The following is a 26,724-nucleotide window of genomic DNA, read 5'->3' as shown; positions in this document are numbered from 1 at the left end:
TTTTTATACACTTTTTAAGCCTTAACTCATCGTTTATTTGGGGTTTGTTGTTTTGTTTTTTTGGTGTTTCATTTACCTCCTGTTTATTCATTTTTAACCCTTCCCTCTCCCGTTATTTTTTATTCCCCCCCCCTTTCCCCCTCCCTTTTCCCCTCGGTGTTGTACGATACTCGATAGTGTAATCTTTTCTGTCCGCATGTTAATACCGTGTAAATACGCCTCTTCTACACCTAAAACCCCCTCCTTTTGGGGCTTTTTTTATCCCCCTCGGTGAATCCCGGGCCACAGCCCTAGAGTTAGGTCAGACCTTGGTAAAAAAGGAGGAAAAAACATGAAAAAAAAGCCAAAAAGAAGAGAAAAATGACAAAAAAAAAAAGCGCGCCCTCCCTCCCCCTCGCTGTCTTGCATTGTGGTCACAGAGGAGCCGGGGGGACCCGCGGTGTCGGAACGGAGCAAAATCCCCCAACCCGGCACCCGTTTCCAAAAAAAAGAGAAGAATAAAACAGTGATGACAAAAAAATACAAATACGGGTTTTGTGTTTGTTTGGGGCGGAAAAAGTGGAAAAACGGGGGGAAGAAGAGGGTCCTGCAGGGGACGGGGACAATGCCACCAGCCTTGGGGCCACCAACTCCAGGGACACCGTGCTGGGACCACCCTCGCCAGTCCTGGGGACCTCCGACCACAGCGTCACCAGCTCTGGGGACCAGTCCTGATCCTCAGGGCCACCGGTTCTGGGGACCTCTGACCACAGGGCCACCAACTCCGGGGACCAGTCCTGATCCTCAGGGCCACCAGTTCTGGGGACCCCCAACCACAGGGTCACCAGCTCCGGGGACCAGTCCTGATCTCCAGGGCCAGCAGTTCTGGGCACCTCCAACCACAGAGCCACCAGCTATGGGGACCAGTCCTGATCTGCAGGGCCACCAGTTCTGGGGACCCCCGACCACAGGGCCACCAGCTCTGGGAACCAGTCCTGATCCTCAGGGCCACCAGTTCTGGAGACCTCTGACCACAGGGCCACCTGCTCTGGGGACCAGTCCTGATCTCCAGGGCCACCAGTTCTGGGGACCTCTGACCACAGGGTCACCAGCTCCGGGGACCAGTCCTGATCCTCAGGGCCACCAGTTCTGGGGACCTCTGACCACAGGGTCACCAGCTCAGGGACCAGTCCTGATCCTCAGGGCCACCAGTTCTGGGGACCTTTGACCACAGGGTCACCAGCTCTGGGGACCAGTCCTGATCCTCAGGGCCACCAGTTCTGGGGACCTCCGACCACAGGGCCACCACCTCCACTGACCAGTCCTGATCTCCAGGGCCACCTCCCCAACGTGAGCACCTCCCCATGGCCACCAGCATCATGGAGCCACCATAAGTGTCCCCTCCGTTTCCCCATCCCACCTCGCAAGGTGGGAGCCCCACGCTGTGATTTGGGGGCACCTACGGGTGACAAGAGGTGTGGACACATCCCAGGAAGGTGACACCATCCCCACCCCATAGGGACTTGGGAAGGAACTGGGGGGAGGTGAGGAGGAAAAGTTGGGGGCCCTGAAGTTTTTTCTTTTTCGGTGTTTATTAAAAACAAAACAAAACAAAAAACAAACAAAAAAAAAACAGGAAAAGGGGAGGGATCCGTGAGGTTTTTTTCCATTTTTTTTTTCTTTTCTTTTCTTAAAAAGGCCTTGGTGGCCGGGGGAGGGGGAGGAGGGCCTGCTCACCTGCCGGGGGGGGCCCAACCCCATCCTCCCACCCCCAAGCACAGGGTGTGGGGGGGCGCCTCCTCCTCCACTCGCCATGGGCACCCCAAGCTGTGCCCCCTCCTCTCCAGGGCTAACACCCCCCCGGGCTGGTAGCCCAAATCCCAGCTTGGGGGGGGCTGGAAGGGGTCTGTAGGGTGCGACTCTTCCTCTTCCCCCCCACCACCCCCAGGGCACCCCAAGATGTGCTCTCTCCCCCAGGGCTAACCCCCCCTCAGGGGTGGCAGCCCAAATCCCGGCTTAGGGGGGGGCTGGAGGGGGTGTGTGTGTGGGGCAACTCCTCCTCTGTGCCCCCTGGGCACCCCAAGTTGTCCTTTACCCCCCGCACAGGGATGGTAGCCCAAATCCCAGCAGGGAGGGGGACAGGGCTGGAGATGGTGGGGGGAGGATGTGGGGGAACAACTCTCTGTCTTCTCCCCGCCCTGGGCACCCCAAGATGCCCCCCCTGGGGCTAACACCCCCCCCCCGGGGCTGGTAGCCCAAACCCCAACTTCTCTGTGTGTGTCTGTGTGTGTGTGTGTGTGTGTGTGTAGGGGGGGGCACGTTAAGGCAATGGTCCTGCTTCGCCCTGCCGTTTTTTTTTGGGGTGGTGGGGAAACAACACACATGGGGGAGATGCAGGGACCCCCCCTCCCTGCCAGAATAGGGGGGTTTCCCCCATTTTGGGGGGACGCTATCACTACGGCCTATATACAGACCCCGGGGGGGGCACCCCGGGGCTGGGTTGTGCTCAGAAGTGGCTCCCCTGCCCCCCAAAACCCCTTCCCCACAGACAGGGGGGTGGGAGGGGGGGTATCCTAGGGGTGCTGCCCCCCCCGCCCGGCTCTAGGAGTCCTTGAGCATGCTGATACGGGCGTAGATCTTGAGGGCCGGTCCCAGTTTGATGTTCATGGTGCTCATGAGATGATCCTCCTTGAGCAGCAGCAGCGCCTGCCCGTCGATCTCCTGCGCCCGGAACTCTTCCGCGATCTCCTGGCAGCCTGCGGGGAAGGGGCTGCGCTCAGAACCCCCTCCTCCAAACTGAGCTCATAGAATCATGGAACAGTTTGGGTTGGAAGAGACCTCAAAGCCCATCCAGTCCCACCCCTGCCGTGGACAGGGACACCTCCCACTGGCTCAGGGGCTCCGAGCCCCATCCAACCTGGCCTGGAACCCCTCCAGGGATGGGGCAGCCACCGCTGCTCTGGGCAATGTTATCCCCTCTCCAGTTCCAACACCAAACGTTCCTCACCTGGCAGCGAGCGGATGAACTCATAGACATCCTCCACGTTCCACTTGCTGGGCTCGCTGGGGAGGAAGCGGTGGCCGATGCTGGCCAGGTCACGGACGTGGACATCCGGCAGCTCCATCTCGCGCAGCTCCAGGTCGCGCTCACCCTGCCGCCGGCGGGACGTGGAGGAACTCGCCGAGATCGGAGAGAGCGGCTCCTCGTAGCTCGAATTATCCGAACAACGACTCGAATCTTCTTGGCTGTGGTTGAGCTGCAACGACGCCGTCATGGACCCCGGCGGGAGAGAAACCGGCGGCTGCGGGACGGAGCAGCGCCGGCCTCAGAGCCCACCCGTGTCCGTGGGAGCCAGGATTTAGGGACAAATCCCACCCGGTCCCCTGCCCTCACCTGCTTCTTGGTGTCTTTGCTGAGGGGGGGCAGCGTCCCCTTGCAGGTCCGACGGCGGTTGTGGGGCGGCCCCCCGGGCTTTTGCAGCTTGCTGCGATCCGGGTGGAACAAACCCACCCGCTTCGTGCAGCCCACGTTGTACCTGGCGGAAAACCGGTGAGGGAGGGGGAATGGAGACTGGGAGGAAGGCCTGGATACTGGGAGGGGGGAAATGGGGTGGGGTGGGGGGGCCTGGATACTGGGAGGGGGGAATGGCATTAGAGAGGGAGGGAATGGGGTGGGGGGGGGGCCCTGGGTACTGGGAGGGGGGATGGGGTGAGGGAGGGGGGAATGGGGGGAGAGGGGGGGCCTGGATACTGGGAGGGGGGAATGATGTGAGGGAGGGGGCCTGGATACTGGGAGGGGGGAATGATGTGAGGGAGGGGGGAATGGGGGTAGAGGGGGGGGCCTGGATACTGGGAGGGGGGAATGGGGTGAGGGAGGGGGCCTGGATACTGGGAGGGGGGAATGATGTGAGGGAGGGGGCCTGGATACTGGGAGGGAGGGAATGGGGGAAGAGGGGGGCCTGGATACTGGGAGGAGGAGAATGGGGTGAGGGAGGGGGCCTGGATACTGGGAGGGGGGAATGATGTGAGGGAGGGGGCCTGGATACTGGGAGGGAGGGAATGGGGGAAGAGGGGGGCCTGGATACTGGGAGGGGGGGATGGGGTGAGGGAGGGGGTTATGGGGTGAGGGGGGGGCCTGGATACTGGGAGGGGGGAATGACAGAGAGGGGGGGAATGGGGTGGGGGCCTGGATACTGGGAGGGGGGAATGGGTTGAGGGAGGGAAGAATAGGGTGAGGAGGGGGCCTGGATATTGGGAGAGGGGAATGATGTGAGGGAGGGGGCCTGGACACTGGGAGGGGGGAATGGGGTGAGGGGGGGGCCTGGATACTGGGAGCGGGGAATGGGGTGAGGGGGGCCCTGGATACTGGGAGGGGAGGGGATGGTGTGAGGGAGGGGGCCTGGATATTGGGAGGAGTGCTTTAATACTGGGAGAAAAGAGTGGGGTGAGGGAGTGGGGCTTGGATACTGGGATGACTTGGATACTGGGAGAAGAACTTGGATACTGGGAGGACAGAAAGGAGTGAGAGAGGGGGTACGGATACTGCGAGGAGGGCTTAGATACTGGGGAGGAAAAGGGGTGAGGGATATGGGGATTGATCCTGTGGGAGAGAATGGGGTGAGGGGGAGGGTTGGATGCTGGGAGGAGGCCCTGGATCCTGGGGGGAGAGAAGGGGGCGCGGGGGCCGGATCCCCCCTGGCGCAGCGGGCGCCGGGGTTACCTCTTGGCACAGGCCATGGAGCAGAAGCGCTTGGAGCGCTTGAATTTGTAAGCAAAGTCGACGCGGCCACATAGCTCGCACTTCAGTTTGGGGGGGTTCCCCTCCTCTTTGGATTCTGGGGGGCGCGCAGGGACACCCAGAGAGAGAAACGCAACCAGCTCAGCCGCGTTGGACCCCAGAAACACCTCGTGGGGCTTCAGGTTTTGTCGGGGGGAGTGTCCTAAGACGAGGAGCATTTTGGGGGGCCGGGCGCTACCTTGCAAGTAGGGCTCCTCCATCTCAGAGTCGGTGGTGGTGGTGTTGTCCTGCTGTGGGAGTTTCTCCGCCAGCAGCTCCTGCGCATACTTCTTCTTCAGGTTCCCCACCAGGAGCGAGGAGCGCCCCACCTGCACCACAAAAACACTCGTGGGTGCTCCCAGCCCCCCAAAAATCCAACCCGAGGGACCTCAGGATCCCCCTCCTCCACCACCAAGCTGATCCTCAAACTCAAATACAAGCAGGATGCTGATGCACAGTGTGGGCCGTCATTAGGTTTCAGAGTGAATGCCCCGCAAGCTGCTTTGCTGAGGATTGTGCCCACCCTACTCCCCTCCCCCTGACCTTCTGAGCACCCAAAGTCTGCACACAGGGCTGTGGGTGCTATGTACAGGCGAGAAAACCATCATTAGGTTTCAGAGTCAATGCCCTACTAGCTGCTTGGCTGGGAGCTGTGCCCCCCTTTCTCCCCTCCCTGTGACTTCCTGAGTGCCCCAAGGTGGGGTGATGCCCCTAAAGTGGGAATATGGGCTTGTCAACATGTACAGACAAGAAAACATCGTTAGGTTTCAGAGTGAAGACCTCACTGGCAGCTTGGCTGAGGGCTGCACCCACCCTGCTCCCTTTCCCTTGACTTTCTGAGCACCCCAAGATGGGGTGGTACCCCTAAAATCAGCACACAGGGCTCTGAGTCCCATGAACAGGCAAGAAAACCATCATTAGGTTTCAGAGTGAACGCCCCACCAGTCTGCTCTGAGCCCCCCAGGAAGAGCTGACACCCCTCAAGTTGGCATAAAAGCAGGAAAACCAGTATTAGGTGCTCCCATCCCCTCCAAAAATCCCCTTCCCTTCCGCCCCATGGGAGCGGGCCCGAGGATCCGATTGGAGGATAACGTTACCGGGAACGGTTCTGCCCCTTCCTGGATGACGAAGCCCTCGATGACGTGGGTGAGGATTTGGGGTTTCACGATGGCCTGGGGTGGTTTGTTCTCACCATTGTGGGGGGCGGCGGCGACGGTGGAGGCAGAGGTTCCGGTGCCCGAGGTCATGCCGGGAGCGCTGGCCAGGGCCGCGGGCTGCGCATGAAGGCGGTCGGCGGTCGGCTCTGCGGAAAGGGACACCGGGCACGGGTGGTGACGCTGGCGGTGACGCCACGGCGCGCATTATCATACAGCTGGTGGAACCCAGCGGCAGCTGCTGCCGCTCCCAGTGCCGCCCAGTAGAGCCCAGAAGGGCCCCACCAGGACCCTCAAGAGCCTGTATCCTGAAGGGGGGCCCAAAAATTGGGCCTGTATGGCTCCAGCTCTCCCCGTACGGCCCAGTATAGCCCAAAGACAACCCCAGCTCCCCCAGTACAGCCCAGTATGGCTCCAGCTCCCCGAGTATGGCCCAGAGACAACCTCAGTTCCCCCAGTACAGCCCAAAGATATCCCCATCCCCTCTCTAAGGCTCTCATACAGCCCCATCCACGCCAGTAAGGTCCCAGTACAGCCCAAATATACCCATCTCTCCCCCAGTACGGCCCCAATACAACCTCATCTCTCCCCGTACGGACCAGTAGGCGCTCATCTCCCCCAGTAAAGCCCCTTCTCTCCCAGTACGGCCTCAGTAAGGCCCCTTCTCTCCCATTGTGGCCCCAGTAAGGCCCCTTCTCTCCCATTACTGCCTTGATAAGGCCCCTTCGCTCCCATTGTGGCTCAATAAGGCCCCTTCTCTCCTATTACGACTCAAATAAGGCCTCTTCTTTCCCAGTACAGCACCAATAAGGCCCCTTCTCTCCCACTACAACCTCAATAAGGCCCCTCCTCTCCCAGTAAGGCCTCAATAAGGCCTTTTTTCTCCCAGTAAGGCCCCTTCTCTCCCAGCACGGCCCCAATAAGGCCCGATCTCTCCCCGTGCGGCCCCTCGCGGGGTGCGGTGCCAGCGGGACCCTGGCGCGGCCCCCCCGCCCCTACCTGCGGCCGGGCCGAGGCTGCGGGGCCGTGGCGGGGGCGGGCGGGGGCGGATGCGGAAGTGAGGTCAGAGCCCGCCGGGCCGGGCCGGGCCCCGCCGGGGCTGGTGCGGGCGGCACCGGGCCGCACTCACCGGCGGGGCTGGGCGGTCACGGCCCCATGGCGCGGACAAAGGCGGCGGCGGCGGCAGCAGCGCGGACAAAGGCGGCGGCGGCGCGGGGAGAGGCGGGGCCTGGCGGCAGCCGCGCCCCCTCCCCGCGCCATTGGCTGCCGCGCGCGCCGGGGGGCGTGACCAGAGCGGAAAGGAGGCGTGGCCAGGGCGCGATCCCGCCCCCGATTGGCTGCCGCGCCCGCCGCGGGGAGAGGGAGGACCCAGTGGGACGGAAAAAGGGGTGTGGCCAGAGCGTAGCCCCGCCCTGCGGGAGGTGGCGCCGCATCGGGACACAGACTGAGTGCAGAGAGGGGGCGTGGTCTGGATTTGGCCCCGCCCTCCAGTGGCTGCCGCCCCACCCTGCGGGAGAGGGGCGTGGCCTCGCCGAGAAGGGAAGTATACTGCATACCGGGAAGGGGCGTGGCCTGGAGCTTGTGCGCGCCCCCACGGCACGGGGAGGGAGTGTGGCCTGGAGGGGACGTAGACTGACTGGGGTGATGGGGCCGTGGCCCGGTAGAGGAGGAGCGGACTGGGCGGGCGAGGCCTCGGGAGCGAGCGACGGGGGCGTGGCCTCAGGGACGGGGCCTGACCTCACAAGAGGGGCGTATCCTCAGGGAGTGGGTGTGGCCTCGGCGAGGGGGGAAGCGCAGCTTTGGGAGGGCAGGAGGGGGCGTGGCCTCAGGACGCGGAGCAGACAAGGGTGACGGAAGGGGCGTGGCCGCAGCGAGGGGAACAGACTGGGAGGGCACGAAAGGCGTGGCCTCCGGCAGGGCGGGCAGGAGTGGGCGTGGCCTCGCCCCCCAGCGGCCACGCGTGCCGTGCGCAGCCGTCACATCCCATAACGTGCGAGGCCAAGGGCACAGCGGCCTCCGTAACGCCCAGAGGGGACCCTCGCACCCCCACTCCTCTCCCCAACCCTCCGTGTCACCCCTGTGGCGATGCCACAGCTACCTCTGGGACCCCAGGTGGGGCCACAGCCAGCGCCCCGCCTGACCCCTGTGCCTCAGTTTCCCCCCACCGTGCCCTATGGGGGCGGCGGGGCACCCCCCCAGCGGGTGGGTTCGGGCTTACCGTGGCCGGGGGTCCGCTCGCCCTCAGGGGTGTCGGGGCCCGGGGGGGCGGCGGGCGGCGAGAGGGCAGGGGGCTGCAGCGGGGCGGCGGGCGGGCTGTCGGCGCTCCTCGGGGTGGGCAGCGGGTCCCGGCAGGCGCCCTCGGGGACCCCCAGCGGGGGCTGCGGCGGCGGGGGCGAGCGTCAGGCGTGCAGGGGTTCAACACGCGTGTGTAGAGTTGACACGGGCATGCACACGCATGGGCATGCAGGGCTCGAGCATGCACGGGCACGTGCACACACGTGTGCGTGGAGCTGGCACACGCATGGGCCTGGATCAGGCGTGCATGCGTGCGCACACGTGTCTGACCCATCCGTGTTCACACCCGTGCATTTGATCATGGATCCGTGTTGGCTCACACGTGCACGGAGCAGACACGCAGATCAAGCCCACATGCACACACGTGCATGGATCCAGCACACACGCATGTGCAGGGACCACACACGGATCGAGCACATGTGCATGGATCAACCACAGTGGGGCTCAAGCCCGTGTGCAAACACATACACATATCGAGCACATGTGCACACACGCATGTGTGTGGATGTGACAAACCTGTGGATTCAGTACACACACGTGCACAGATCACACACACGTGCACGGATCATACACAAAGGAATCAAACATGCACGGAACGAACCCACATGCACAGGTCAAAGGATACAAAAGGGTCAATCCCACATGTACAGATGTGCAAGGAACAAGCACACGCGCACACACGCGGGGGTCCAGGATACACGCACATGCCTGGATCACACAGGGATCAAGCACATGGATAAGGGGCACATATGCACGGATCACACACATTTCAAGCACACATGCATGGATCAGGCATGCAGGGATCAAACACGCAGGGATCAAGGCCACATGCATGCATATGCACAGGGATCCGGCAAACCTGTGCACACGTATGGATCCAGTACAGATGCACATGCATGGATCAAGCAAACATGCCCACCCAGGCCAGGTACACACCTACACACACCTGTGCACAGATGTGGCAAAGCTGTGCACACATCCGCATGATCACACATCATGGATCACACATACATGGATGAGGCCCAAGTGCACACACACACACAGATTAAGCACACACATGCCTGGAACAGGTACACATCTGCACAGATCTGGCGTGAGTGTGCACATGTGTGCATGCAGGCACACGTGGATTGAGCACATCTGCATGCACACAACTCTACATGCACCCGTGCGTGGTGGGCTCTGGACCCTGCACACCTGCATGCACACACATGTGCACAGACCAGCCTCCATGCCCTCCTCACTCCCTCCTCCCCAGCCCAGATGCCCCCCAGCCCCCCCAAGCCGTGCCGGGGGGCTGGGGAGCCCCTCACCGTGGCGCCGGCGGGCTGCAGCTGCAGGATGACGGCAGAGGCGTGCTGGAACTTGCGGGGGGCAGCGTGGCAGCTGGGGTGACCGTTGGGGGGGCCGCCCTCGCCGCCCGTTCCTTGGGGGACCCCTGCTTTGGGTTGGGGAGCCGGGCCGGGGCTGGCGGGGGGCAGGGGCTGGAGTTGGGGGGCAGCAGGGGGTGCTGAGGGGGGCTGCCCGCGAGGTGCCAGCTGCTGCTGCTGAATGACGAACTGCTGCTGCGGTTGCATCGGCTTCGGCGGCTGCTGCAGGAACTGGGGGGGCTGCAGCGGGGCATAGGCTGCAGGGACAGTGATGGGGGACAGGGACACCCCCCTTGTCACCGGCATATCAGCCCCCAGTGGACTCCATACCCCCAGAACCCCCCACTCCACCGCGAGGCTGCTCCTCAAACCCAAATACAAGCAGGATGCTGACACGCAGTATGTGCCATCATTAGGTTTCAGAGTGAACACTTCACAGGCTGCTTGGTAGAGGGCTGCACCCACCCTGCTCCCCTCACCCTTGACTTTCTGAGCACCCCAAATGGGGGCAACACAACCTTGAAGTTGGCGTATGGGGCTGCCAGCACATCCAGGCAAGAAAACCATCATTAGGTTTCAGAGTGGCCACCTCACAGGCTGCTTTGTAGAGGGCTGCGCCCGCTCTGCTCTCCTCCCCGTGATTTTCTAAGCCCCCAAACTGGGGGTGACACCCCTGAAGTTGGCATATGGGGCTGTGGGTCCCCATCATTAGGTTTCAGAGCGAACACCCAACCCGCCCTGCAACTCTTTCAGCACCCCTGGGTGCCCCCCCTGCCCCAGCGCAGCACCTTACCTGGGGTGATGAGCGGGTGGGCGGCAGCGGGGGCGGTGGCGCGGGTCAGGGGGTGGGAGCGGGCCTCAAGACCCTCGGCTTTTTTGAGGTGCTCGGCGGGGGGGTCGGGTGGGGGCCCCCGGGGGGGGCCGGCCCGGGGTGGGGCACCCCCAGGGGGCTTCATGGCCAGGGTGGGGAGGTGGGGGCCGGCGGGGCGCAGGGCCAGGCTGTGCACCTGCAACGGCAGTGGGTCAGGGGGGCGTGGGGAGGGGGATTCTGGGGGGCCGGAGGTGTGGGGGGACTCACCTGGGGGGGAGCGGGCGGTGGGGCAGGTGGTGGGGCCGGCGGTGGGGCAGGCGCGGGGCTCTCGGGGCGCACGGTGCTGACGGGGCCCGTGGGCGTGAAGATGAGCTGGGGGGCACAGAGAGTGGGTGCTCGGCCCCACAGCGGGGAGGGCGGCACCCCATATGTGTCACATCCCTCTCCCCCAGGAACATTTATGGGGTGCAGACGTGTGGGGTGTGAGATTGTGGGTGCAAGGGACAGGCACCACACAGGTTCCAGCCACCCCCCAGCGGGGCGATGGGCACCCCACGGGTCCCGGCCACCCCACAGAAAGATGATGGGCATCCCACACGTTGTGGGCACCCCACAGCAGGACAACAGGCATTCTAGAAAAGTCCCGGTCGCCCCACAGGGGGACAACAGGTACTCATGAGTTGTGGCCACCCCACAGCTGGACGACAAGCACCCCATGGGTCGCGGCTACCTCACGGCCAAACAATGGGCACCCCATGGGTCCCAGCTGCCCCACAGTGCTGTGGGGCAGGGTACTGGGGGCAGTGGTGGCCTCTTACCATCTGTGCTCGCAGGTACATCTGGGCCTGGCTGGCGGTGAGGGCGGGCGAGGTGGCATTGCCCAGCAGCACCGCCTGCTGTGCGATGCCCGACGCACTGGGAGTGACGCTCTGCGCCCGGTTCAGCAGCTGCGCGGCTGCCGGAGACGTTGCCAGGTTGATCTGCAATGGGATGGTGGGAGAAGGTTGCCCAGAGCAGTGGTGGCTGCCCCATCCCTGGAGGGGCTCAAGGTCAGGTTGGATGGGGCTTGGAGCCCCTGATCCAGCGGGAGGTGTCCCTGCCCGTGGCAGAGGGTGGGACTGGGTGGGCTTTGAGGTCCCTTCCAACCCAAACCATTCGGTGATTCTATGGAATGACCAAGCAAAGTCGTGGTGGGCTTCAAAACATGCCCAAATCCTCTACTAATCAACAGCAACACTCCGTCCCTGCTCCAGAAAATGGCCTTTTTGTAAAGTTGAGTGGTTTCTCCAGCAAAACACCTTCCCGGGAGACACTCAGCAGCTGGGCAAGGGCTTGTGAAGCATCTCCAGCAGAGCCAGAGCATCATTGTGCATCCTTGGTCATGGTGAGGAGCACAGGGAAGACACCAAATTTCTGCTCATGGCGTACACAGAGGGATGAACACCCTGTATCTGCAGGAGAAGTCACATCTCCGTTTGCTCCACCAAGCAAGCAAGGGGATTTTATTCCCATCACAGACTGCTTCCCAGCTGTACAGGACAACCTTCCCTGAGAGTTGGAGTTGTTCAGCTCGGAGAAAAGACGACTCTGGAGAGACTTCCAGTGCTGAAAGGGGGTCCAGGAAAGCTGGGGAGGGGCTCTGGATCAGAGAGTGCAGAGATAGGACGAATGGAACCTGATCCACTGGGAAGTGTCCCTGCCCACAGCAGGAGTTGGAACTGGATTGACTTTGAGGTCCCTTCCAACCCAGCCCATTCCATGAATCTATGAGAAGGCTGGGAGTGGCGGCTGGGTGCCAGACCAGAGAAGGACTCACCGTGGGCTGCTGTGCCGGTGCTGGTTGAGTGCCGTTCCCACCTGAAGAACCACTCTGCCGGTTTGCCGCCAGGCTCGCCTTGTGGGGATAAAGAAGAGCTGAGCTTAAGCTGCTGTCCTGCAGCGCAGCACTCCCGGGTGCCCTGGGGCAGTGTCCGTACCTGCTGCACGGCAGCCAGGCTCTGGAGCTGCGCGCTGGTGAGGTGCTGCTGCTGTAGTGCTGCCGTCTGCAGCATCAGGTGCTGCTGCTGAGCTGCATACATCTGCTGCAGGTACTGCGCCGCCGTGTTGGGCTGCCGGTGCAGTGCTTGCTGGATCACCTTTTGGGGGAAAAAAGCACATAGAACGAATCACAGAATCATTTGGGTCGGAAGGGATCTCAAAGCTCATTCAGCTCCAACCCCCTGCCACGGGAAGGGACATCTCCCACTGGATCCGGTTGCTCCAAACTACATCCAGCCTGGCCTTGAACTCCTCCAGGGATGGGGCAGCCACCACTGCTCTGGGCAACCTGGGCCAGAGGCTCCCCACTCTCATAGCGAAGAATTTCTTCCCGATTTCTAGTCTAAATCTTCCCCTTTCCAATTTAAAGCCATTCCCCTTATCCCAGATATCCCCAGGCTGAACCCCAACCCCAAAACGCCACTGTCCCAATGCCAGCCCCCCCCAGTATCACACCTGGACGGTCTGGCGGTCAGGGATGCCGCTGTAGACTGAGATTTGGGGTGCAGGTGGGCGAGCGGTGCCAGTGCTGCTGGGCGTCGTGGCTGTGCCGCCGGCGCTGCTGGAGGGCAGAGGTGCCGGGAGCTGCTCGTTCTCCATGGCGCTTTGCCGGGCGCTGCGGCGTGGCAGGGGTCAGGCTAGAGCTGGGGAGGCAAAGAAGGGTGAAAGGGAGCACCTGAAGGTGGCACCTGCTGTCAGCTCTGAGTCTCGGCACAGAGTTACGGTCAGATGCCAGAGCCAATGGACACATCGAATCCCACCCTGGTGTGGTTGGGGTGGGTAAGACCCCCTCAAAACCCCGTTTGAAAGTATCTCCCACCCCAGGGGGCACCCATGGGTGCCAGACAGTGGGGGGGAATTGCTGCCTGTGAGGCGCTGGCATAGACAAAGCGGGAGGAGGAGGAGAGCGGGATGGAGGAAGGAGGGCACGAGGCCCCATGGTTGCATCCCAAAGGGGTCCCTGCAACCCCCCACCCAGGGTGAAGGGGGCTGGGGCCACATCCTGCGCCAGGTGCTGAGGGAGAGAGCGGCACCCAGTGCAGGGGGAGATGGGGAGCAGGAGGGACAGAAGGACACACAGGGTGATGGGAGGGATGGACGGACAGAGGGATGGCTGGAAGGAAGGGAGAGATGAGAATAAGGATGCAGGGAGAGGCAGAAGGATGGACAAGAGGAGGAAAGGGACAAAGGGATGGATGGACAGAGGGATGGAGAAAAGAAAGGACAGACAGAGGGATGGCCGGAAGGACAGAAAGGTAAGGGTGCAGGGACGGACAGAAGGACGGAGAGAGGGATGGAGAAAAGGAAGGACAGACAGAGGCATGGAGAGGAGTAGGAAAGGGATGAAGGGACAAAAGGAAATGAGGGAAGGGGAGAAGGGGGGTAGGAAAGGGACAAAGGAGAAGAGGGGAGAACAGAAGGAAATAGGAAAGAGATAGAAGGAAGCAGAGAGCCTGAGGGAGGGAAGGACAGATGGGCAGAAGAGGGAAAGGACAGACAGTAGGATAGAGAGGAGTATGAAAGGAAGGATGAACAGAAGGATGGAGAACAGGAAGGAAAGGATGCATGGAAGGACAGGAAGGAAGAGGGAGGAAAGGAAGGATGGAAGGAAAGGATGCATGGATGGACGGAAGGAAAGGGAGGGACTAAGGAAGGAAGAAAAGGACACACAGACAGATGGAAGGAAAGGGAGGGACCAAAGGATACATGGAAGAATGGACAGATGAGAGGGAGGAAAGATGGACAGAGGGAAAGAGATGGAGGGAGGGAAGGACAGACAGAAGGAATGCTGGATGGAAGTAGGGGAAGAATGTAGGAAGAAAGGACCGCCAGAGGAAAGGGATGAAGAGAACGAAAGATGGAGGGAAGGATGGGGGAAGGAAGAAGAGGGACAAAGTGATGGAAAGAAGGGGATGGATGGGAGGACAGAGGATGGGAAGAGGACAGGGACAGAGGGACAGATGCTGTGGGGCTGCAGGAGGGTTTGTGAGAGCTGCCACCTTCACTGCTGTGACCACGGTGGCCATGAGGCTCCATGGTCACCAACAGCCAACAATGGCCACCACACCAACACACCTCTGGTCGCCTGCCGTGACATTCAGCCCTACTGAGCCCTTGCGCAGTACAGCCAGTCCATGGGTGCCACCACAACGGATGCCACCACAGCAGGCCCAGGGACAGCAGCATGGGGCAATCAGACCATGGCCGGCACCTATGGCAGATGGTCTTGGTGGCCTCACCACAGCCAGGCCCCACCAAACCATGCCAGCTGCCTCCAAGCCGACAGATGTGGCTGCAGTGATGTCCTCTGCCTTGGTGGCCCACAAGGTTGTGTCCCCTGAGGGCGTTACTGCTCCAACGTGTCCATGGGAGTGGCAACACGTCCCCACTGCTCCTTCATGTGCCTTGATGACACTTCCTGTCCTATGTCTGTCCATCAGCACATGTCCACCATGAGCCAGAGGAATTCTGGGAGGCACTGTTCCCCCACCGAGCTGCCATGGACCATTTTTCCATCCCCAGAAGAGCATGGAGATATCAGAATGACAAGAGGCCACACCAACCCCATGCACATTCAAAATCCCCCCAGGAGGAGCCCAGGCTCCACCTGCTTGAGCTCCAAGCTTCTCTGTCCTCACCAGCACCAAACCCCCATGGACTTTGGGGTGTCAGATGGCAGCACTTTGCTTTTGAGGCACAGGTGACCTAATCAACCCACTTCCAATGCCTACAGACTCAAAAAAATCCCACTAAATCCACACAAAATAATAAAAGGGGATGAATTCTGGGTGATGGCAGGACCCACCATGGGTGGAGGGCACGGGAGGGTCCCACAGCCAGCACGGGGAAGAGCTGTAGAGCTGGAACCCCCAAAAAGGAGCCCAAAATGGGGAGACAAAATGATGGGGGGGAGACGAATGAATCATCGTAAGGGTGGAAGGGAATGAAGGGATACAACAGAAAGGGGGTACAAAGTTGGGGGGGAAAATGGGGAGGGGTGGGATAGGAGAGAGGGAGGTGGGATACAACAGGGAGCAGTGGAACTTGATAATAGGGGGGAAATGATAATAGTGGGTGCAAGATGACAGTGAGGAGTGGGAAACAGTAGTGGGGGTGGGATAGGATGGTAAACAGGAAAAAATGGCAGTGGTGGGGTGGAAAATAATAATAAGGGGGTACAAAGGCAGAAGGGGCTAAAAATCAATGGTGGGTGTGAGAAATGGTGGAGAGAAACAGTAATAATGGGGGGCAAAATGAGACAAGGGGATAAAAACAATGGTGCTGGGGGCTGGGAAACAGGAAGGGGGGTGGGATAGGAGGGTGAGAAGTGATTTATGAGAGTGGGGGGTGGGGAGCGATAATAACGGGGTGTAAGATGGTGGTGGGAGGTGGGGCTGGAGGGGAGGGCAGGCGGGGAAGGAGGGGAGGGCAGTGATATACGATAGTAAAAGGGGTGGAGAGCAATAATAAGGGGGTGCAAAATCAGGGGGCAAGATGGTAGCGAGGGGTGGGATGTGGTGCTGGTGGGGTGAGATGAGGGTGGGACAGAAGGGTAAGAAGGGAAATATGACAGTGGGGAGCTGGGAAATAATAAGCGGGTGCAAAATCTGAAGAGGGGGTGCAAGATGGTGGGGGGGGAGGGATATGGTGGGGGTGTGGAAAGCACTGCTGAGGGGTGGGAGAGGGAAGAGGGGGGGTGGGATAGGGGGATAAGCAGTGCTAAATGATAGTGCAGGGGGTGAGAACTGTTAATAAGGGGGTGCAAGATGGTGGCGAGGGGTGGGATGGGAAGGAAGGAAATATGACAGTGGGGAGGTGGGAAATAATAAAGAAGTGCAAAATCAGAGAGGGGGCTGCAAGATGGTGAGATGCAAGGGGTGCAAGATGGGATAGGATGGAGGTGGGGTGGGATAGGAGGGTAAACAGGGACATATGATAGTGGGAGGGGTGAGGACTGTTAATAAGAGGGTGTGAGACGGTGGCGAGGGGCGGGATATGGGGGAGGAGGTGGGATGGGAGGGTGACTGAGGAAATATGACAGTGGGGGCTGGGAAATAACAATAAAGGGTCGCAAAATCAGAGGGGGGCTGGAAGATGGTGGTGAGGGGTGGGATGGAGGGGAGGTGGGTACGCGGTGACGTGTGACAGTGTGTGGAGCAATAACAAGGGGGTGCAAAAGCAGAGGGGGGGCGCAGAGGACGGGAAGGGGGTCGGAAGGAACGGTGAGGGTGGGATATGGACGGAGAAAGGCGTAAAGGAGGGCAGGACAGGTCGGGGGGGACCCGGGCGGCGGGGGGGTGCGGCGGTAAACTGAGGCCGGGCGGTCGCGGGGCGCATGCGCGGCCCCCCCCTCACACCTCCCCCCCCCAATATAACCTCCCCCCCTCAGGACCCGGCTCAGCGCAGACAAAGCGTCGCGGCCCGTCGCGGCGGTACCTGCGGGCCGAGGGGCGCCGGGCAGGGCCATGGCGGGGGCGGCGCGGGGCGGGGGTCCCGGGGCCGGCGCGCGCGGCTCCCTCCGGCGGCCGCGCGCGCCCCGCTGCCACCGCTCATTTGCATGGCGCCGCGCGTCACGTGACGCGCCGCAGCCAATCAGCGCCCGGGTAAGTCTCCCCTCCCGGCGAACACGCCCACCTTTTATTTGCATGCGGCCTCGTGTCACGTGGGGAGCAGCGACCAGTCAGCGCTCGGCTCCGCCCCTGGGAGGGGTCGCTGCTACGGCTCATTTGCATGGCGCCGCGCGTCACGTGACGGAAAGTGACCAGTCACAGCGCGGCTCCGCCCCAGGGCGGACACGCCCATCGCACATTTCACACGCTACCGGATGTCACGTGATTCACAACAACCAATCAGCTCTCGGCTACGCCCCTGGCAGACACGCCCACCGCGCGCCGCGCGCCATGGCAACGGGGGGGGGGGCGGGACCGGGGGGGGGGTCGGGGTCACCGCGGGGAGTTCCGGGCCGGTACTGAGCTTGGGGGGCATCGGTACCGGTGATGCCTGGAGGGGGCACTGGAGAAACTGGGAGGGTTATGGGGGAACTGGGGGTAAGGGCTGTGGGGGAACTGGGGGAGATGGGGATCGCTGGGGAGTTGGGAGAGCTATGGGGGAGCAGGAGGTACTGGGGAAACTGGGAGAGCTGTGAGGGAACTGGGGGAGATGGAGGTCACTGGGGAAACTGGGAGGGCTATGGGGGAACTGGGGGTGATGGGGGAGCTGGGAGGGCTATGGGAGTACTGGGGGTATTGGGGAAACTGGGAGGGCTATGGGGGCACTGGGAGTGCTGGGGGAGCTGGGAGGGCTCTGGGGGCACTGGGGGAGCTGGGAGGGCTGTGGTGGTGCTGGGGGTACTTGGGGGTACTGGGAGGGCTATGGGGGGAATTGGTAGGCACTGGAGGTGACTGGGGGGCACTGGACGGTCTGTGAAGGCTCTGGGGAATCCCAGGGGAGCCTATGAGGGGCACTGAGGGGGTCTTGGGAGGTACGGGGGGCCCGTGAGGGTACTGGGGTGCGGAGGTCTCTGGGGTTCATGCCACAGCCTGGGGGTGCCTGACCCCCCCTTCGGGCTCCCCTGCTGCAGCCACGAGGGGGCGGTGCCCACCCTCCCTCCCTCCCTCCCTGGAACCCTGGGCAGGGGTTACCCCTTTGCCCCGTTTATTTTACCCCTTTTTTCCCCTCCCTCCCCTTTCTTTCCCTTCCTCCCCCCAGTTTTGTTTTGTTTTTTTTTTTTTTTTTCCATTTTACCCCTTTTTTTCTCCTTTTCTTTACTTTTTTTCCTCCTTTTTTTTTTTTCCTCCGGGACCTCCCATGACTGAGGATGTTCTGTGCTCACCTGAGCATCCCCGCCCACTCCCAAACCCCTTCAGACCTGTGTGTGACACAAATCGTACCCTTTTCAGCCCAAAAATTCCACACTCGGTGACGATACCATCAACCAGAGGTCGGGCGAAGGGGCCCTCTTGGGTACCACCATAGGAATAACATGATGCCCATCAAGCAAACCTCCTGCATCCTTTATCCTGGAGATGTGGCTTCATTTTGGGGTACCCATCCTGCATCCCACCCCATCCTGCATTCCACCCTGTCTGTATCTCGTCCTGCATCCCACCCTGTCCTGTATCCCATCCCACATCCCACCCTATCCTGTATCCCATCCCACATCTAGCCCCGTCCTTTATCCCATCCGGCATCCCATCCTGTCCTTTATCCCACCCCATATCTTGCCCCATCCCTCATCCCACCCTGTTGTTTATCCCATCCTGCATCCCACCCTGTCCTATATTCCATCCTTCATTCCGCCCCATCCCTCATCCCAACCTATTCCTCTTCCCACCCTGTCCCACACCCCATATGCAACGCCATCCTTCATCCGACTTCATCCCAACCCATCCCTTATCCTACCCTGTCCCATATCCCAACCCATATCCAACCCCATCCTGTATCCAACCCCATCCTTCATCCAACCTCATCCCACCCCATCCTTCATCCAACCTCATCCCACATCCAACCTCATCCAACCCCATCCTTCATCCAACCTCATCCAATCCCATCCTTCATCCCACTCCATCCTTCATCCCACTCCATCCTTCATCCAACCTCATCCCACATCCAACCTCATCCAATCCCATCTTTCATCCCACTCCATCCTTCATCCAACCTCATCCCACATCCAACCTCATCCAATCCCATCCTTCATCCCACTCCATCCTTCATCCAACCTCATCCCACATCCAACCTCATCCAATCCCATCCTTCATCCCACTCCATCCCTCATCCAACCTAATCCAATCCCATCCTTCATCCAACCTTATCCCTCATCCAACCTCATCCAACCTCATCCCTCATCCAACCTCATCCAATCCCATCCTTCATCCAACCTTATCCCTCATCCAACCTCATCGAACCTCATCCCTCATCCAACCTCATCCAATCCCATCCTTCATCCCACTCCATCCTTCATCCAACCTCATCCCACATCCAACCTCATCCAATCCCATCTTTCATCCCACTCCATCCTTCATCCAACCTCATCCCACATCCAACCTCATCCAACCCCATCCTTCATCCAACCTCATCCAATCCCATCCTTCATCCAACCTTATCCCTCATCCAACCTCATCGAACCTCATCCCTCATCCAACCTCATCCAATCCCATCCTTCATCCAACTCCATCCATCCTCCAACCCTCATCCCACCCCATCCCTGGCTCCGTATCTCCATGTTGACCCCAACAACTCCCAGCGATGCCCAATCCAGGCGTGCCGATGCTCCCCGTTCATCCCCGGGCGCGGTGCCGCGCCGATGCCGGTGGGATGCAATTCCGGAGCGCTCCAGGGAACCGGGCAGGAAAAGCTTTTAAGCAAAATTCCACATTGTTTCCACGCAGCGGGGCGACCATTCAACCTCCAAACATGCTCAGGGTTGGGTTTCCAGCCGGAAATTTCCCATCCGAAGGTACAAAAAGCTGTATTTGGCCCCAAAAATAAGGAGGGGGGGAGGGAGGGGGGGGAAGAAAATATTCCTCCGCGTGCTTGAGCTCCGCAAATATTTATGCGGTTCAAAAAGTCCCAAGGGAACAAAACACGGACGCTGTGCGTCCCCCCCCGAACAATGAGGCCGGATATTTTCTGATGTGAGCGGAGCCGAAGCCGGAGCCGGTTCATATCCGCCTCCCCGCGGCCTCCGCCGGGACTAAAGCATCCAAAAAAGGCAAAATCTGCTTTTTTTCCTAAATAAAAAAATATAGGGTTTTTTTGGGATAAAGGTTATTTTTGGGGAAAAAGTTTTTTTTGGGGAAGAAGGTTTTTTTTTGGGGAAAAAAAAGCTTTTTTTGGGAAAAAGAGGGTTTTTTGGGGGAAAAAAGGCGCTTTTTTTGGGGAAAAAAACCTTTCTTTAAAATAAAAAAATATACTTTTTTTGGGAAACAGTTTTTCTTTTTTTTTAAAAAAAGGCATTTCAAATAAAAAGTGCTTTTTATGAGGAAAAAAAAAGGTTCATTTTTTTAGGAAAAAGTTTTTTTAATAAAAATGATACTTTTTGTAGGGAAAAGAATCTTTTTTTTTATTGAGAAAATAGGTTCTTTAAAACTAAAACCGGTGGCGTTTAGGGGAAAAAATGCGTTTTTTAAAATCAAAGATGCTTTTTGGGGAAACATTTTTTTTTGGGGGGGAAGAAGGCTTTTTAAAATAAAAACAATGCTTTTTTTTTTGGAGGGGGAAAGGTGGTATTTTGGGAAAAAAAGGCTTTTAAATAAAAACGATGCTCTTTTTTTGCGGGGGAAGTGTTTTTATTTATTTGGAAAACCGGCTTTTTTTAAAGTAAAGAAGCGTATTAGGGAAAAAGGTGGGGTTTTTTTAGGTAGAAAAGGTGGATTTCTTTTTGGAAAAAAAAGGCTTTTTTAAAATAAAAGTTTTTTTTAGGGAAATTTTTTTTCAGAAAAAAAGGTTTTTGATAAAAGGCTTTTTTCAAAATAAAATAAGATGCTTTTTTTTAATAAAAAAGCTTTTTTTGGGGGGGGAAGGTGGTTTTTTTTGGGGAAAAAAAAGGCTTTTTAAAATAAAGATATGCTTTTAGAGAGGGACCCCCACCTCGAGCATCCTGGGATGCAGTGCAGGAGTGACCGTGAGGACCAAAGCACCCCTGGACCCCCCGCCCGGGGCAGGAAGGCGCGGAGCAGGGCTGACCCAGCTGACACAAATACTTCCAGACGCCTTTCCCAGTTTCTTCCATTTATTTGCAACGGATTCGGGTATTTTTCCAAAGGAAATCGCCGGCTGAGTTGGCCCCCACCCCCCTCCCGCCGCCCTCCTCGGCGTCTTCTGCGCGCTCCAAACTGGGCTCTTCTTTTGCCCAACGTTGCCTGGTTGCGATGTGGTGTATTTGTTAACAATCCTTTGCATTTTCGCCCCCCAATCCTCAGTTTTTTTTCTGCTCGCGGAGCAGAAATTGCCATTTCCATCCACTTGGGGTCAGCTGTAGCCTCTCTCTGGCCCCGTGTCCGTCTGTCCGTCCATCCCAAACACAGCAGTGATGCCACATTTAGGGGGATGCCTTCACCTCCCTATAATTAAGCCTTAATTCAGCAGCGTTGACAATTACCACATCATGAATATCCTCTAGGATCCATATGGGAATGATTCAATCCCTATTTTTCAGCTGGAAATCCCACCGGGTGCTGCGTCGGCACTGGGAATGGAGCACCTTCCAGTTCTCCAAGTCTACTCATGCATCATTCCTTTGGGTTGATTAAGTAACACCAATTAGTTCAGAAATTGCTTAAACTCGGAGATCGTAGAATCATGGAATGGTTTGGGATGGAAAGGACCTCAAAGCCCATCCAGTTCCACCCACTGCCATGGACAGGGACACCTCCCAGTGGATCAGGTTGCTCCAACCCCCATCCAACCTGGCCTGGAACCCCTTGAAGGGTTTTTGTACCCTCTGAAACTGCTCGTGGTGCTTCCAGCACCGGCGGTGAAGCAGCTCCAGCCGAGATGGCAGAAGGCTTTGGTTTTCTGAAGAGCAAATAAACCTTCCCTGGTGGGGTTTGAGCCTGGAAGCATGCAGGGCAGCGTCCTGCAAACCATTGAACAAGAGCTTCCCAGGGATGGAAAAGCTCCCGCGCTGAGGAGCTGCGATGCTGGGCGGGGGGCGGCAATGCTGGAGAGGGGGGGGAGATGTTGGGGAGAGGGGGGCAACACTGGGAGGAAGGTTGCAGTGATGAGGAGATGGCTGTAATGTTGGGAAGAGGGTTGTGATGCCGGAGAGAGGGTAGTGATGATGGAAAGAGGGCTGTGATGCTGGAGAGAGGGTTGCAGTGCTGGGGAGAGGGCTGTGATGCTCGAGAGAGGGTTGTGATGCTGGAGAGAGGGTTGTGATGATGGAGAGAGGGTTGTGATGATGGAGAGAGGGTTGCGATGATGGAAAGAGGGCTGTGGTGCTGGAGAGAGAGTTGCAGTGCTGGGGAGAGGGTTGCGATGATGGAGAGAGGGTTGCAATGATGGAGAGGTTTGCGATGATGGAGAGGGTTGCAATGATGGAAAGAGGGCTGTGATGATGGAGAGTTGCAGTGCTGGGGAGAGGGCTGTGATGCTGGAGAGAGAGTTGCAGTGCTGGGGAGAGGGCTGTGATGCTTGAGAGAGGGTTGCAATGCCAGCGAGAGGGTTGCAGTGCTGGGGAGAGGGTTGTGATGCTGGGGAGAGGGTTGCAGTGTTGGGGAGAGCGTTCCAAGTTTGGTACGAGTGTGATATTGGAGAGAGGGTTGCGATGTTGGAGAGAGGGTTGCAAAGTTGGGGAGAAGGTTACGATGCTGGAGAGAGGGTTGTGGTATTGGGGAGAGGGTTGCAAAGTTGAGTAGAGGGCTGCAATGCTGGAGAGAGGGTTGTGATGTTGGGGAGAGTGTTGCAACACTGGAAGGAAGGTTTCAACGGTGGGAAGAGGGTTGCGGTGCTGGAGGGTGGGTTGCAATGCCGGGGGGAGGCTTACAGCTCTGGGCACGGCCCCACTGCCCCCGGGGTCCCAGGATCTCCCCCACCCCCTGCTTTTTCGCAGCGGGGGCTGCTCAGGTCGGGGTTACCCCAACACCTTCCCCCTTCTTCCTCCTCCCCTCTTCCAGCCTGGCAGTGTCCGACTCCGGCTGCGGGAAATGCGGCAGGTCCAGCAGAGAGCAGTGGTAACACGCCAGCATCCCGCTGCCACCCCCTCACCCATCCCAGCCTTTCCAGTAAATTTTCATTTCCCTGGAAAGAGAAAAGTGGAATTTGCCAAAAAAATTGAGCTTAATTAAAAAAAGAAAAACACACTCATTTTTTTTTTTCCTGGTGGCGGACGTGGAATGGGAGCAGACGGAGCTGGCAACATAGATTTCCAGGCTGAATCGAGACTGGTAATAGCAAAGAAAACTTAAAACCCTGGTAATAGAAAAAAATTAAACCCTGTAAAAATAAATTCTAAGCTTCTCTATTAAATTATTCTGCCCCGCTGGAGCTGGACACCCGTCGCCTTTGATCCTCCCGGTCCCGTCCCGTTCCCAGCCCGCGGGACGGGGTGAAGGAGACCCCGATGGTAATGGGCACTGACAGCTTGGAAAAGCAAGACAGACGCTTCATTAATGAGCCCTAACGAGGCCAAGGGGCCCGACGAGGCCGTCAGCGGGTTCTGCTGATCCATCCGGGTTGGAAGCGATGGGGCGATGCCCCGGCGAGGCGTTGGGTTTTGGGAGGGGGAGGCTACAAGAAGAGATGTGATTTTTTTTCTCTGTTGGGTTTCGTGCATCCCTCGTGTTTCCAACAGGAAAGATTTAATTAAAGAAATAAACTGGAGATACAGATGAGATCGTTTGGGGCTTGGGTGGCTTCTGCAGTAGGGGGAGAGAGAGATGAGAGCAGCCCCGGCTTGCCATGAGCTTGCGATGGGCTACTGATGGGTTTGGAAGGGGCTTGGAAGGGGTTTGTGATGAGCTTGGAAGGGGCTTGGAAGGGGTTTGTGATGAGCTTGGAAAGGGCTTGGAAAGGGGTTTGTGATGAGCTTGGAAAGGGCTTGGAAAGGGGTTTGTGATGAGCTTGGAAGGGGCTTGGAAAGGGTTTTTGATGAGCTTGGAAGGAGCTTGGAAAGGGTTTTTGATGAGCTTGGAAGGGGCTTGGAAGGGGTTTGTGATGAGCTTGGAAAGGGCTTGGAAGGGGTTTTTGATGAGCTTGGAAAGGGCTTGGAAGGGGTTTGTGATGAGCTTGGAAGGGGCTTGGAAAGGGTTTTTGATGAGCTTGGAAGGGGCTTGGAAAGGGTTTGTGATGAGCTTGGAAAGGGCTTGGAAGGGGTTTGTGATGAGCTTGGAAAGGGCTTGGAAGGGGTTTGTGATGAGCTTGGAAAGGGCTTGGAAGGGGTTTTTGATGAGCTTGGAAAGGGCTTGGAAGGGGTTTGTGATGAGCTTGGAAAGGGCTTGGAAGGGGTTTGTGATGAGCTTGGAAAGGGCTTGGAAAGGGTTTTTGATGAGCTTGGAAGGGGCTTGGAAGGGGTTTGTGATGAGCTTGGAAGGGGCTTGGAAGGGGTTTGTGATGAGCTTGGAAAGGGCTTGGAAGGGGTTTTTGATGAGCTTGGAAAGGGCTTGGAAGGGGTTTGTGATGAGCTTGGAAGGGGCTTGGAAGGGGTTTGTGATGAGCTTGGAAGGGGCTTGGAAGGAGTTTGTGATGAGCTTGGAAGGGGCTCCTAAGGGCTTTGTGGTAGGCTTGGAAGGGGCTTGGAAGGGGTTGTGATGGAATTGCAAAGGGTTTGTGAAGGGCTTGTGATGGCCTTGCAAGGGGCTTCCAACAGGTTTCCTATGGGCTTGCAATGGATTTGCAAGGGGCTCACGATGTTTCCTATCCATACATATCCAAACTCTTTCCCCACCTCAGGAAGCCAAATCCAAGCTCCCAAATTTTGTTCCTCCTCCCCCAAACCAGGCTGGCCGGAGCCTGCACAGAGATTTCCCAGCGCTTCCAGCTTTCCCACGGCTGTCTCTTATTTCAGACCATCCAGGGAGAAGTTTGATTTCAAGCCACCCCCTTGCCTTTTGCTTTGCTTTCTGTGATTTAAGGAAAAGCAGCTGGAAAAGTGGAGATTAAAAGAGTCGGATGAAGCCGAGGGAGGGTGGAAAAACCCCACGGCGCTGCAGAGCGGGACCCCGAAGGTGCGACGGCTGCGTAGGGCTGCGGCTGGTGACGCGCGGGAAGGCAGGACGGATGAGATGAAAGAAGCCATGGAGCCTCTGAGTAACTGGAACCAGAGGGAGGGAAATTCAGCTCAGGGAGGCTTGGAACAGCGGGGTTGCTTTGATCCAGGCATCAGTTCCTGGCTTCCTCCTTCCCTTAGTGGTGGGATGTGATGGGCTTGCAAGGGGCTTGTGGCAGGAACTCAGTGGGCTTGTAAAAGGCTTACAACGGGCTTGCAGGGGGCTTACAACACGTTTACAGTGGGTTTACAACAGGCTTGCAATGGACTGGCAAGGGGCTTGTAGGGGCTTACAGTGGACTTACAAGTGGCTTGCAATGGGCTTGTAACAGGCATGCAGTGGGCTTACAGAGAGCTTGCAAAGGTCTCACAATGGACTTGCAACTGGCTTGTGGTGGGCTTACAACAGGCATGCAGTGGGCTTACAAAGGGCTTGCAAGGGGCTTACGACGGACTTGCAACAGGCTTGCAATGGACTTCTAACAGGCGTGCAGTGGGCTTCTAATAGACTTGTGATGGGCTGGCAAGGGGCTTGCAATGGGCTTACAACAGGTTTGCAATGAGTTTACAATGGGCTTGCAATGAGCTTACAACGGGCTTGCAATGAGTTTACAACAGGTTTGCAATGAGTTTACAACAGACATGCAATGGGCTTACAACAGGTTTGCAATGAGGTTATAACGGGCTTGCAGTGGGCTTGCAACAGGCGTGCAGTGGGCTTACAAAAAGCTTGCAACAGGCTCGCAATGGACTTGCAACAGGCTCGCAATGGGCTTACAAAAAGCTTGCAACAGGCTCGCAATGGGCTTCTGACAGGCGTGCAGTGGGCTTCTAATTGGCTTGCAATGGTCACGACAAGGGGCTTTACAATGGGCTTACACCAGGCTTACACCAGGCATGCAATTGGCTTGTAATAGGTTTACAATGGGCTTGCAATAGGTTTGCCCTGAGCTGCTCCTCTCGCTTCTCCGCTGTTCCCTTGGGTTCTGGGCTCCCATCACTTCACCCCTCACAGAGATGTTAATGTTTTCCCCCCCAAACGGTGACAAATCCCCCACTGTGGGGCAGGTACCAGCAAGAAAAGTGGGGTCACCTCGAGTTCATACCACCGTGCTCGCTGTCCCCCTGCTCTTCCTTGCGCTTTCCTTTGGAAAATGGGAAAATAAATCCATTTTCCCTTAAATAAAGATTTAGTCCCTTATTCCCAACCCTAATTACAGCTTCTCCACCTCTCAATACTGTATCACGTTAGGTACCACCAACCTGCTGTGATGCTGAACCCTCATTCCTCATCGTTTTATCCCAAACTGGGGACAAAATTTAATAATTTATGATAAATCCTGATATTATCTCCCTGTATAATATATTTCTGATTTTTTTTCTCTTAATGGGGCTATTCTGCCAGTGGGATTTCACTTTCTTTTCAAGCTTTTCCCTATTTCCAGTGGGATCTGATGGTGCTTTCAGTCACTGTGTTGCAACGTGAGGGATGTTCAGCATCACCCCTCGATAAAATGACGTTTATCAAGGTCCGAATTACAATGGATTTGGGGATGAAAATGCCTTTTGATCCTCAGCCATCCTATCTGCAATCC

General features: G+C 58.0%; 1 protein-coding gene across 3 annotated transcripts; it reads right to left on the bottom strand.

Moving 5' to 3' along the window:
• Positions 1 to 139: 139 nt before the first annotated feature.
• On the bottom strand, positions 140 to 16,998 carry PHC2 (polyhomeotic homolog 2). Of its 3 annotated transcripts, none has more exons than XM_054085761.1 (15): positions 16,861 to 16,998; positions 12,880 to 13,067; positions 12,363 to 12,521; positions 12,203 to 12,280; positions 11,205 to 11,366; positions 10,654 to 10,758; positions 10,369 to 10,582; positions 9,519 to 9,832; positions 8,129 to 8,288; positions 5,854 to 6,059; positions 4,956 to 5,085; positions 4,700 to 4,814; positions 3,374 to 3,515; positions 2,987 to 3,281; positions 140 to 2,735 (listed from the first exon to the last, which is right to left on the bottom strand). In XM_054085761.1, exons 2-15 carry the CDS (start codon positions 13,021 to 13,023, stop codon positions 2,581 to 2,583), a joined length of 2,379 nt encoding a protein of 792 aa, XP_053941736.1. In that variant the 5' UTR covers positions 13,024 to 13,067; positions 16,861 to 16,998; the 3' UTR covers positions 140 to 2,580. The 3 variants fall into 3 exon arrangements, with proteins under 3 accessions (XP_053941736.1, XP_053941735.1, XP_053941737.1); XM_054085760.1 differs by having other exon boundaries at positions 4,700 to 4,836; positions 4,957 to 5,085; XM_054085762.1 differs by having other exon boundaries at positions 2,987 to 3,236; positions 4,700 to 4,836; positions 4,957 to 5,085.
• Between the last annotated feature and the right edge of the window lie 9,726 nt (positions 16,999 to 26,724).

Source organism: Cuculus canorus, chromosome 21 (genome assembly GCF_017976375.1).
Source record: "Cuculus canorus isolate bCucCan1 chromosome 21, bCucCan1.pri, whole genome shotgun sequence".
NCBI classification, from domain to species: domain Eukaryota; kingdom Metazoa; phylum Chordata; class Aves; order Cuculiformes; family Cuculidae; genus Cuculus; species Cuculus canorus.
The sequence above is the reverse complement of the archived record's forward strand: the minus strand, read 5'-3'. Positions and strand labels throughout refer to the sequence as shown.